Source organism: Nannospalax galili, unplaced genomic scaffold, assembly GCF_000622305.1.
Source record: "Nannospalax galili isolate Female #2095 unplaced genomic scaffold, S.galili_v1.0 scaffold1740, whole genome shotgun sequence".
Lineage (NCBI taxonomy): Eukaryota > Metazoa > Chordata > Mammalia > Rodentia > Spalacidae > Nannospalax > Nannospalax galili.
The window spans coordinates 197,718-210,089 of record NW_008346390.1 but is presented as its reverse complement, the minus strand read 5'-3'; the positions used below and the strand labels follow the sequence as shown (position 1 = coordinate 210,089).

Genomic DNA, 12,372 nt, shown 5'->3' with positions numbered 1-12,372 from the left:
ACAGTGAAAACTCCCAAATGCATAAAATCTCGTCTCCCCTTTCAGACTGTACCGTCAGTGTTCTGCACAGGTTCATCGAGGGCTCACTGTATAGGCTGTTTCAGATTCGCAAGGACAAGTGGTCATTATGTACGGAAATGAGGCCCTATTGTTGGGTCGCCTTCAGATTTATTCGGTTTAGCCATTTTATTTTTCATGCTTTTGGTTAGCATACAAATGAACGGGTTTCATGATGACATTTACACTGAAATATATCAGTGCATTTTGCTTGTATTGATTCCCAATTACCCTCGCTCATCCCTCTAATCCCCCCAACTGATCTTTTTCCTAGGACCAAACAGTTCTCCTTCTGCTTTGAGTGTGTGTGCTGCGTGCACAATTAAATCTAGATTCAATGTATAAGAGAGCTTGTGATAGTTTATCTTCTTTCTGCCATTACCCCCCCTTGTTCCCCCTCTTTTTAGAGCCCCCCACCCGTTTCCTGCCTTATGGGTACTTTTTACTCTCCTGTCCTATATGTTTAGCTATTTTAAATCTCTGCATGGCCAGGTGTCATGGCTCACCTTTAGTCCCAGCGCTTAGAAGGCAGAGGCAGGTGGATCTCTGTGAGTTCGAGGCTAGCCTGGTCTGCATAGCAAGTTCCAGGTCAGCTGGGGCTACAGAGAAACCCTGTCTCAAGAAAAACAAAATAAAACAAAACAAAAAACCAAAATCAAAACAAAACTACCAAATAAAAATCGTGGCAAGGCTAGATGTAGCTCAGTGGTAGAGAGTTTGTTAGCACATACACAATCCCCAGCTTCATCCCCAGCATTACAATAAAATAAAATAGTGAAATAATGGTATGGGGAGTTTTTGGTGTTAGATCGTACACCCATTCTGAGATGGTTCATTCAGGAACTATAGGTTCATTGTGCTCACCATGGGACACTGGTAGATAAGCCAGACCCAATCCCTTCACATGAATATGGATGTAAATAACCTTAATCCAAAGCAGGTTATAGCCCCTGACAGCTGACACCTAGGACTGGAATGCAAAAGAGTTTTGCTCAGGCTTAATGGGATTTTAAGAGAAAATCCCAGACTTTGTACCCACAGTGCAGGGTAAGGCAAGGAATGGCAGACCAACTGAGGGGATTGGTGTGCGTAGGTGATCTGTGCTAGCTGGCAGGTGTTACCTAAGGATCAGGTGGGATTCATTGGAGGTGCTGGGTCAGTAGACTGCCGGTGTTTGTGAGGAGCACCGTGTGGAGGAACAGAAGGAACATCTGCTGGGGACCCAAACTGGTGTTAACTAGGAGCAACCCTGGCTCACATGGCCAGCCTCCACCTTGTTCATTTCAGGGGCAGCTCAGGGTTCTTGTGGGCTCTGCTGATACTAGAGGCTATGAGCCTTTCACTGGGGGCTTGGGTCCATTCAAATCAGACTTTGCTTTGGGTCACACCTTCTCTGTGCACTTTGAGAAATTCTTGTGGAGGGCCTTGAACCTGAGCGTGCAGATCGAAGTTACCCTTCTCCCAAGTAGAAGGTTGTGTGCCAAATGGGCATCGCTACCAGCCTACTGCTCCCCGAAGCACAGGTCAAGCCTGCTTACTCCCTGTTGGTTTCCAGCTTCAGGCATTTTAGGATTGACAAGCGTGCCAGTTGGAAGCGTCAGGAGAGGTGCTGGTATGAGTGCTGGCTGCCTGGGGTCTCTCTGCAGCCCCTCACCTCATGTGGTCCTTTCTAGTCCCCACAGGTGCCATGATGCAACAGCTCCAAGGGGACTTTGACCGGAGTGTGGATGATGCCCAGGCATGGATGAAGGAGGTGCAGGAGCAGCTGCAGATCAATGACAACACACAGGGGCCCCGAGCAGCCCTGGAGGCCAGGCTGCGGGAGACAGAGGTATGCAAAGTTCTGGCTTGGCAGGTGCTGGACCATGGCCATGTCCATGTGTCACCTCCCCCCCCCCCAAGCCCAAACATCTCCAGAGCTGGGACTCATCTCTATTCATCCTCCTGGTGCAAGGCAGAGTCTTAGTTCATGTAACATTAACCAGAAATGCCAGTGCCCGGTGCTTGGCATGGTACCATGGTGACCCTGTATGAACATGAGCTGCCTGAAGCCAGGGGACAGGAGCCAAAAAGAAATAGTTGGAGACCTCAATTATGATTTCCATGCTGATCCCACAGTGCCCAGTGACATTGGTCATGTCCACGTCCCTCTCTGGGCCTTATTTTTCCTATCTCTATGTGAGGCAGTTGACTTAACAGCTCTGGGATCACACCCATTTAGAAATCCCATGATTCTAGTTTATCATCTAACAGCTCCAGTGACCTGCTTCCTCCAACCAGTCACCCTCCCCTCCCCCACTAGATCTCTACCACCTTGCTAAATAATCTATTCAGATTTTGAATCCATCAATGGATTCAGGGATGGAGAGATGGCTCAGCAGTAAGAGTGTCACTGTGTCATATTACTCTTGCAGAGGACCAGAGTTTGGTTCCCAGCACCCACATTGGGCAGTTCACAACCACCTATAATTCCAGTTCCAGGGGGTTTAATGCCCTCTTCTGGCCTCTGAAGTCACCTGCAGTCATGTGGTCATACCTATACATGCACATGCATATACAAATAATTAAAAATAAAAAAATAAAAAAAAAATATATATATATATTTTTTTGTCTTTTTGAGACAGGGTCTCCCTCTAGCCCCAGCTCCCAGCTGGCCTGGAACTCACTTGTATACCAGGCCTGTTTCAGTCACACAGAGATCTGCCTGCCTCTGCCTCCCAAGTGCTGGGATTAGCCCCAAGTCCCTGTCACCCTCCTGGGTCAGAAGCCTCAGCACTTCCTTCAGGGAGGAGAGACACAAGCTGGTCTGGAATTTCCCTTTACTGACTGAACACTCTTCTGAGCACTGGTGATGAGACACCTTTTTTTTCCCTTTTGGTTTTTTGATGTCTTCTGTAACCCGGGCTAGCCTTGAATTCACTATTGTAGCTGAGGATGACCTTGAAGTCCTGATCCTCCTGCCTCTGCCTCCTGAGTGCTGGGATTACATGTATGTGCCACCATGACCAAAAAATTAAAAAAAAAAAAAAACTAAAAAGTGGTGGAGGGACCCAGGCATGGTGGTATATCCCTTTAATCCCAGCACTCGGGATGCGGAGGCAGGTAGATCTCCATAAGACTGAGGCCAGCCTGGTGTACATGGTGAGTTCCAGGTGGCTAGAACTAGGGTGATCCTGTCAACAAAACAAAACAAAACAAAAAAGTGGTGGAGGGAGCCAGGCATGGTGGCATAGCTCTTTAATTCCAGCACTTGGGAAGCAGAGCTAGGCGAGCTCTGTTTAGACTGAGACCAGCCTGGTCTATATAGTGAGTTCCAGATCAGCTGGGGCTACAGGAAGACCGTCTCAGAAAAAATGAAAACAAAACCAAAAACCGTGGTAGAGGTAGGGCTGGAGAGGTGGGTCAAGTTATGAGCAGTTGCTCTTCCAGAGGGCCGGAGTCCAGTTCCCAACACTTATATTGGGAAGCTTATAACCCCAGCTCCAGGGGATGCAGCACCCTCTTCTGGTTTCCATGGGCACCCGCATACTTGGGAGACACACACACACACACACACACACACACACACATATGAACAAAACCAAAAGCAAACAAAAAGTAACCACTGATCTAATCAGAGCCCTCACAGACAGGCCCAGAGATGGGCCTTACCAGTCTCCTAGGTGGCTGTCAATCCACTCAAGTTCACAGTCATGAGTAACCATCCCAGGGCTAGAGAGATGACTCAGCAGTTAAGAGCACTGGCTGCTCTTGCAGAGGACCCAGGTTCAGCACTCATAATTGTCCATAACTCCAGTTCCAGGGGATCCAATATCCTCTTCTGGCCTCTGTGGGCATTGCACAACATGGGTGCAACTTACATAAATGCAGACAAGACACTCGTATACATAAATAAAAATTATCTAAAAAAAGATTAATCCTCACAACAGATCTTGTGATGTCCTCCTCTAAGGCTTTGCATGGCTCCCCATTGTCCACTGAAGGAAAACCAGGCTTCACCTGGCAACAGGAGTCCACCAGCTGAGACCCTACCTTCAGGCCTTCACTACCTCCACTGTTGCCCACACATTCTTCCTCAATTTCCTGTCACCAAGGCTTTGTCCATGAGCCGTGACTCCTCACGATACCCTTCAGTTTGACCTGAGTGACCATGCTTCTTGTGGGTTTGGTGCTGGGATAGAGGCCATGTCTGTGCTCACAGTACCCCCAGATCCTCTCCTAGGTCTCCATGCCTCCTCTCTCTGGTGCCTGGCCTTCTGGGCCTTGCACTTGACTTCTGGCCTCAGCATCTTTCACAGGCTTCCAGACCCCCTTCTGGATCAGGGCCACCCTAGCATCTCCTGAGGTTTGACTTCCAGAGGTCAAACATATACACCCCTAGATACATCTTGCTTCTGCACATTGGCTCCTCCCCCTGCTCCAACTGCCTGCCCCATTCCCAGACTTGACACCTGTGCAGCCTCCTCTGTGAAGAAGTCTCACGTTTCTTCCAGTCCCTCCTTGAGTCCCTCCTTCAGTACTTTTTGGCACCGTATTGAGTGGTACTTTTGTATGCAGCCCTCCCTCTGCCCTGCCTGCACCCCACTGCCTAGCACCATACAGGTGGTCAGCTGGTATTGGCTGGGTTGAGGGGAGGCCCTGACTAAGCCAGCTTTCCTGACCTCCAGCTTCTTCTCTTCATCTAATCCACACCTGATGCTTGCCACCAGCTGCTTCCAACCTGCTGAGGCCACAGCTCAAGCATCTTGTCAGACCTTCACCCCACCCCCTCTTGCTGGTGACGGACCTTGCACAGAGCCCCAGCCATGGATCAGAGCCCTCAGATATAGGAATGACTTCTGGACTATGGACTTTTACTCAACCTTGAACCCAAAGCCACTGTTTATAATCTTAACAAGCTCACTGAACCATGTGCTCTTGTCACCTGGACACTTGACCTTGGTCCTTCAGGATGCCACTTTGCCCTTCACCCATGATAGTGAATGAATGTAGGTGTACTTGAATTAGCATTTCAAAGCACTTTCATATTTCTGTCCTCATTAAAAACAGTGAAAACTGAACCGGGTGTGGTGGCACACACCTTTAATTCCAGCACTCTGGAGGCAGAGGCAGGCAGATCGCTGTGAGTTCAAGGCCAGCCTGGTCTACATAGTGAGTTCCAGGACAGCTGGAGCTACAGGGAGACCCTGTCTCAAAAAAAAAAAAAAACAGTGAAAATTGAGAAGAATGCTTAACTGTGTTGTATGATATATTTTAGGCCTAGGGATTGAGATTCTCCGATAAGGGTGCATTCCAACTTGTAATTCCCCAATTGATGCTGGAGAAATGTTTTAGAATAAAAGTATGGGTGAGGCCTGGGTCGGGAACGTAGTTCTCTGAGCCATCTGAAGGGATGAACTCTGAGTTCAGGTCAGTTCTTGGTTATTAAAACTTAATGCTTAGAGTCAGACTGTTTATTCAGGTACAACTGTAATGTGTTTAGGAATGCTACATATGAGCGGTGTTGGAGGAAAGGGAGCAATTCTCAGCTCTGGCTCTTCCCTCTCCGCTGTAGCCTCAGGCTCTTCCTGACTCCAGGGCACAGGAAATACCTCTTCCCAGCTGGTGACAGGTAACTGGAGGCTAGTCTACTGCAGGTTGGAGGAGGAGCCATTGCTTGGTGTTCTGCCTCCTCTGGGACCTGCCAGTTCCTCTCCCCTTTCATCAAGGTCACTTGCTTAGATTAAGCAGAGTAAACCGGGTATGGTGGCGCAAGCCTTTAATCCCAGCATTTGGGAGGCAGAGCCAGGCGGATCTCTGTGAGTTCAAGGCCAACCTGGTCTACATAGTGAGTTCCAGGACAGCTGGGGCTATAGGGAGACCCTGTCTCAAAAAGACAGAAAAACAAACAAACAAACAAAAAAAAGCAGAGTGTTGCTTTTGGGCCCACTCCTTTAATTCCAGCACTCAGGAGGCAGAGGCAGGCCGAGACCCTGTCTCAAAAAAAAAAAAAAAAAAAAAAAGAAGCAGAGGATCTCAGCATCCATGTCCCCCCAAGTCCTGTGCCTCCCTCATGGGGATCAGGGGGTGTGGCCTGGGAGGAGGGGGGCACAACCCAGGAGCCTCATCGCTTCAGTCTCAGGGGATCTGGACTTTCCATGGGTCCTCAGCACTCTCAGTTGTAAACCTACCTTGCAGATGTGAGGACTAGAGTCTCCTTCAGCTTCTAGGGAGTGAGATACACCATCTTCTAAGTGTTATTATTAATCAGATAAAATCTCTGGGCGGTAAGAGATTTATCCTCAGCCATGCTATTCCTGGAGGTGGGCGGAGTCCTCGGTGTTGGCTGATGATGCTCTGTCTGGAACATCCCGCAGTCTACCCTGGCCATGGAGGTCCTTCTGTCTTCCTCATAGTCATTCATTGCTGAGTGGGACATGGGGGTCCTTATCGGAGGGGGTGACCTGCCACATCCTGTCACCCACAGGACAGAAAGAACCTCTTCCCTCTTGTGGGAATGCGCCTCACTCTCCACATTCCCTGTGCCATATGTGTACAGAGGCCCTGAGGGGGAGATGCTGCTTTAGTTCCGCTCTTTGATAACATGCATGGGCCTGAAGTCTCTGTTATACAGTTGTCATCCTGTCTACCCATTAGCCTATGGAGCAAAGGAGGGGTGGGGGCCGTTTCCCATTTGCATGTGCTGGGGGTGGGTCTGTGTAATTCATTGCTCAACCACTGACAAAAATACATGTGTATTTTATCAATGTGTTTGCCTTTAAAATAATACATGAGCCGGGTGTGGTGGCGCACGCCTTTAATCCCAGCACTCGGGAGGCAGAGGCAGGCAGATCTCTGTGAGTTCAAGGCCAGCCTGGTCTACATAGTGAGTTCCAGGACAGCTGGGGCTACAGGGAGACCCTGTCTCAAAAAGACCAAGAAAAAAAAATAATAATACATGAGTCAGATGAAGCAGGGATTGTTATGTTGTCACTGGAGAGAAAAGGATGCAAAGAGTAGTTGAGTGATCTGCCTGGGGTCACACAGCAGCCAAAGAGGGGTAGGAGCCCTTCTCACCCTGTCTGTGGAGAAGGGGCAGAGACAACAAGGCCAGTGGGACATGAGTCTGAGAAAATTGACAGCTTCCAGGGGACAGGCTGGGGAACTGAGCTTGAGGTTTAGGCCAACAGGGAACTGTCAGTAAATAAACCAAGTAAGTATGAAGTGATAATAAAAGAGGAAAAAATAGATTCATACTGTCTGTTGAAAAAAAAAAAAAAACCCGAAAACCAGTGGGTAATTACTGGCAGCCAGCATAGTACGTGCCAGGCAGTGTGCTAACCCTATGGCTCACCGGGTCTCTGGTGCCATAGCTGTTACTGTCTCCCCTTTAGGTCCATAACTGTTACCTCCCCACTTTCATAGGCCTAAAGTACTGAAGTCACATGGCAAAGATCATCTAGAGTGACCCTGGAATTGGTCCAATAATCTGACTGGGAGGCCAAGCTTATGTTGATGAACTGGAATAATAACGCTTAATAGAGCAGAGATTAACTACCTGCCATGCTCGGTGCTCATCCACCAAGAAGCCGATGTCAAGATGAGATTAAAGATTTGGGCATTTACAACAAGCATCCATGAGAGGGGATGGGGACAGGGCTGGGGCCAGCAGGATGCCTCAGCCACTAAAGGTGCCTGCTGTATCTTCTAGTTTCATCCCTTTACCATGATAAAACACCCTAACCAAAAGCAATGTCAGGAGGAAAGGTATATTTGGCTTACAGGTCCAGGTTGCAGTCCATTGTTGAGGGAAGTCAGGACAGGAATTCAAGGCAGGAGCTTGAAATGGAACCTAGTGGAATGCTGCTTGGGATCACGGCTGGCTTGCTCTCTTAAACAACCCAAGCCCACTTACCTAGGGATGGTGCGGCCCACAGTGGACTGGACCCTCCCAAGTCAATTAACAGTCAAGGCGAGCCTTCCCAGACATGGCCACAAGCCAATCTGATCTGGAAAGTTCCTCCTCACTTGAGGCTCCGTCCTCAGGTTTAGCGAGTTGATAGGACATTAGGTAACCCTGATGACGTGAGTTCAGTTCCCAGGACCCATGGTGGAAGGAGAGAACTGACTATTGAAATTTGTTCTCTGACCTTTGCACGTGCACTGTGACACACACAAACCTGCACTCACACATCACACACACACACACACACACACACACACGCACACACACACACACCGATGATAAATAATAGAGAGGGGACAGAGGCTGGAAGAGACAGGCAGGTTTGATGGAGCATCGCTGGCCTTTGTGGGCTTGCAGGGACTTGAGCCCCAGGGTGTCCTGGAGTGAGCCTCCTATCAGAATGGACTTTCCGCTGTTCCTGTCACCCATGGGGGCAGGGCCTCCGAGCAAAGGGCAGACAAAGCAGAGTGGCTGACTCCTGTTGAGCCTCAGCTGGGTGGGGGCCTCACCGGCTTCTAAGAGCAGATCTGAAGGTGTCAGTGCACAGCCACACACACTGGGATGGGCACTGCCTGCACGTCCTCATCTCCTCATGAGTAAAACCCTGAGAGTCCGATGTACTCACGGTCACACTACAGAATGGGAAAGGCAAGGAGCGAGTTAGGCTATCTGAGTTTGAAGCTACACACAGCACAGTGGTCAAGGGCAGGACTAACCTTCAAAGCTCCCCGCCTCCTCAAAGCGAAGAGGGGCTGTGGGACCTTGAGCTGAACCCCAGCTCCTAGGGCCAGGCCACACTGTCCGTGCCCATTGGCATTACGTCTGACCCTGGGGAACTGGCTTTTGTGTCCTCAGAAAATCTGCCAGTTGGAGCCTGAGGGGCGTGTGAAGGTGGAGCTGGTCCTGCGGGCAGCCGAGGCCCTCCTGTCTAGCTGCCATGAGGGCCAGAAGCCTGAGATCCTGACCCGACTGAGGGACATCAAGGCCCAATGGGAAGAGACCGTCACCTACATGACTCACTGCCACAGGTAGGGCAGCAGCTCAGGGGACCTCGCTGGGCCCGTGTCCTCGGATGCTGGTGACTCTCCTTGCCTACCACCATGCTGTTCTGGGACCCCTGCCTGAGCAGCACCTTTTCAGGCTGAGGTTTCCTTTTGGGATTCAGGCCAGTGCGTCTTTCTAATTACACTCAAATATAATGACAGTGGACACAGGAAGCCATCCTGTGTTCCAGCAGCTCTAATAGGCTGTTTACGTGGTGTCTTCTCCAGTAGGACAACAGAAGGGCTCAGGCATAAGATGGCCTGGCCCCGGGGAGATGACTCAGTGGACAAAGCACTTGCTGTACAAGCTTGAGGACCTGAGTTCAGATCCCTAGAACCAATGGAAAGCTGGGTGCATATATTAGCTACTTTTCTGTTGCTGTGATAAACACCATGGCTGAAGCAACTTACAGAAGGAAGAGTTTATTTGGCTTATGGCTCCAGAGGGAGAAGAGTCCTTCGTGGTGGGGAGGTGTGCAGCAGAGGCGGTGGGGCAGAAAGCTGAGCTGTCACATCTTCAAGCAGGCACAGGAAGCAGAGAAAGCCCACCTCCAATGACACGCTTCCTCCAGCAAGGCCACACCTCCTGCAGGTTCCATGACTCTCCCCCAAACAGTAGCGCCAACTGACTAAGTGTTCACATTGGGGGCCATTTCTCACTCAAACCATCACACCGTGTTCGTGCTTGTCTATAATCCCAGGGCCCCTGTGGCAAGATGGGAGGGGAAGACTGGAGATTTCTTGGAAGTTTGCAACTAGTCTGGTGTATGCCGTGATAACCAAGAAACCCAAACAAGGTGGAAGGCAAGAACCAGCCCTCCAGGTTGTCCTCAAACTCCATATCCACACCTTGGCAGGTGCATGCACGCACACAGTAGGTGTACAAGAAGAAGGTTTGCAGCACTTTAGCCAGAATGCTGGCCTAGACCAGGGAGTCAGGTTAGGGGAGGGACTGCAGTGGAGACCTGTGCACACCCAGATGGCATTGATTCTTGCCCAACTGGTTTCTTCCTGTGTGGCCTTGTAAAGGTTCCTTGACTTCTCTAAGCCTCGGGCACTTCCTCTGGTGGATGGGCAATCCAGTGTTCTTAATGGAAGGAGACAGAGAAATTCAGGAATAAAGCCCTGTGCTTGGCACATGGCGACCCTTGGGAGGCAGGAGCTGAGGATCCTCTCCACATTCATAAAACAAGAACATGGTGGAGGAGGATTTCTCCACAGAGCCTTCGGCTTTTCTTTTTTTCTTTGGTGTTTTTTGAGACAGGGTCTCCCTATAGCCCCAGCTGGCCTGGAACTCGCTATGTAGACCAGGCTGGCCTCGAACTCACAGAGATCCTCCTGTCTCTGCTTCCCAAGTGCCGAGATTAAAGGCGTGCGCCACCACACCTGGCAGCTTTCTGCTTTTCAAACTCTTCCTCCTAATGTTGGCTGGAGAAATAAAACCTTCTCCATGTTAGAAATGAGGATACTGAGGCAGGTGAATGGGGCACAGCTACCCTGAGAGTTTATAGAACCCCGGAACCGAACCTTCACACAGGCCCCCAGTCTGTCTGCACCAGGTGGCCACTAACTGGCCTGTAGAGGCAGCTGTGCTCTGCCCAACAACAGACAATCTCCTGACTGCTTTCTGGCAGCAAGTGCTAAGAGCACCATCTGATAGATAAAAAGTAGCCATATGATGAATAGGGTTGATCAGGAGAAAGCAGAGTTTATTAGCACAGGAACACATGGGACAGATTCCCTTCCAGGCAGGGAAAATGTCTGCCCTGGGTCGTGAGCTGGGGTCTTTTAAGGGGAGAGGCTTCTGCTTCCTGCAGAAGGTGGGAAGATGTATATATTTTTTTAAGGTTGAGTGGGGGGAAGTGGGAGAGCAGGACTGTTAAAACCTGTCCTCTTTAGAGATCAAAGGGGAAGCCTGCTGTGTTGGCCAAACAGTGGAGAAAAGTCTGCTTCTCTTGACTTCAAAGACCAAGGTGCTTATCAGCTCTGTTCCTTTTCTCAGGAGCATGAGAAGCCCTTGAGACCCTGTTGGTGAGGGGGCAGGGCTATCTGAACATTAACAATGGGCAGAGTAGGGGGTCTGTGCACTGGCAGTGGTAGTTCAGAGCCAGGATGCCGGGTACTGGTGACTTGGGGCCATTGGAACTGTATCTCCCCAGCAGATGGCTGAGGAGGAATCTGAGGCTTGACCTCACCTGGGAGGTTACTTGTAGAACATGAGGTCTCATCTTGTAGGTGAGGAGTCTGACACCTGGAATTCAAGTCAGTTGTTCTCATGACTCCAGGCAGAGAGGGCATCATCATGTCCCCATCACACAGCCACCAGTATCTGGGAGGGGACAGTGGCAAAGTCTCTCTGCCCAGGAGCCAGGGGGCAGGCATCTGATGGCCCCATGGTCTCTGTGCCCACAGCCGCATCGAGTGGGTGTGGCTCCACTGGAGTGAGTACCTGATGGCCCGGGATGAGTTTTACCGCTGGTTCCAGAAGATGGTGGTGACTCTGGAGCCCCCAGTGGAGCTGCAGCTGGGCTTGAAGGAGAAGCAGTGGCAGCTGAGCCATGCCCAGGTGTTGCTGCACAGCGTGGACAACCAGGAGGTGCTCCTGGACCGGCTGCTGGAGGAGGCGGGCTCCCTGTTCAACAGGATTGGGGACCCCAGTGTGGACGAAGATGCCCAGAAGAGGATGAAGGCCGAGTACAATGCTGTGAAGGCCAGAGCCCAGGTGAGGCGTGGGGAAATCTATCATCTACTCACATCTCCACCCCATCTGCCATCCAGCCCCTCCTTCTGCCCACTCACAATCCTTTCACCAGCCACCCACCATCTGTCCATCTACCCACCCACTTTCCAGCCTCCCTCCTTGCCCATCTGTCCCCTCTTCCACCTGCTTCCCCCCATACTACTGAAGGCCTCCCCTTTGCTCCCCAAACATTTACCTCCCCAAACATCTGTCTACCCATTCTTCTAGCTCTCCTGTCCATCTAGTCATTCACTCATCGGCCTTCCTCCCCTCAGCTACCCAATCCCCTATTTATCTCTCCAACCACTTAGTGGTCCACCCACCCATCTGCCCATCCACCCATCAGGTCCTCCCCTCATGCAGTTATCACTCCACCATCTGTCCCCATGCCCTCCACTCTCTCATTATTGACTATCCATCGTCACCCACCTGTTCATCCATCCACCTTTCATCCACCCATCCACCTGTCCTTCCAACCATCACACCCACCCATTATCCATACCCCCAGAGTTTCTCAGGACTCAGTATATATGTGGAAGCTTAATATAGGTGCACCAGCTATTGGACCATCCTATTCATTTCCCACA

At 50.5% G+C, this 12,372-nt stretch overlaps 1 protein-coding gene across 1 annotated transcript in view; it reads left to right on the top strand.

Annotated features, from left to right (window-relative positions):
- Syne3 (spectrin repeat containing nuclear envelope family member 3) overlaps positions 1 to 12,372 on the top strand; it is a 95,354-nt gene that overhangs the window by 36,141 nt on the left and 46,841 nt on the right. The window contains exons 2-4 of the mRNA XM_029568151.1: positions 1,731 to 1,888; positions 8,858 to 9,030; positions 11,458 to 11,767. Of these exons, the coding sequence (XP_029424011.1) occupies positions 1,745 to 1,888; positions 8,858 to 9,030; positions 11,458 to 11,767 (627 nt within the window). The 5' untranslated portion in view covers positions 1,731 to 1,744. The remainder of the gene's footprint in view (positions 1 to 1,730; positions 1,889 to 8,857; positions 9,031 to 11,457; positions 11,768 to 12,372) is intronic.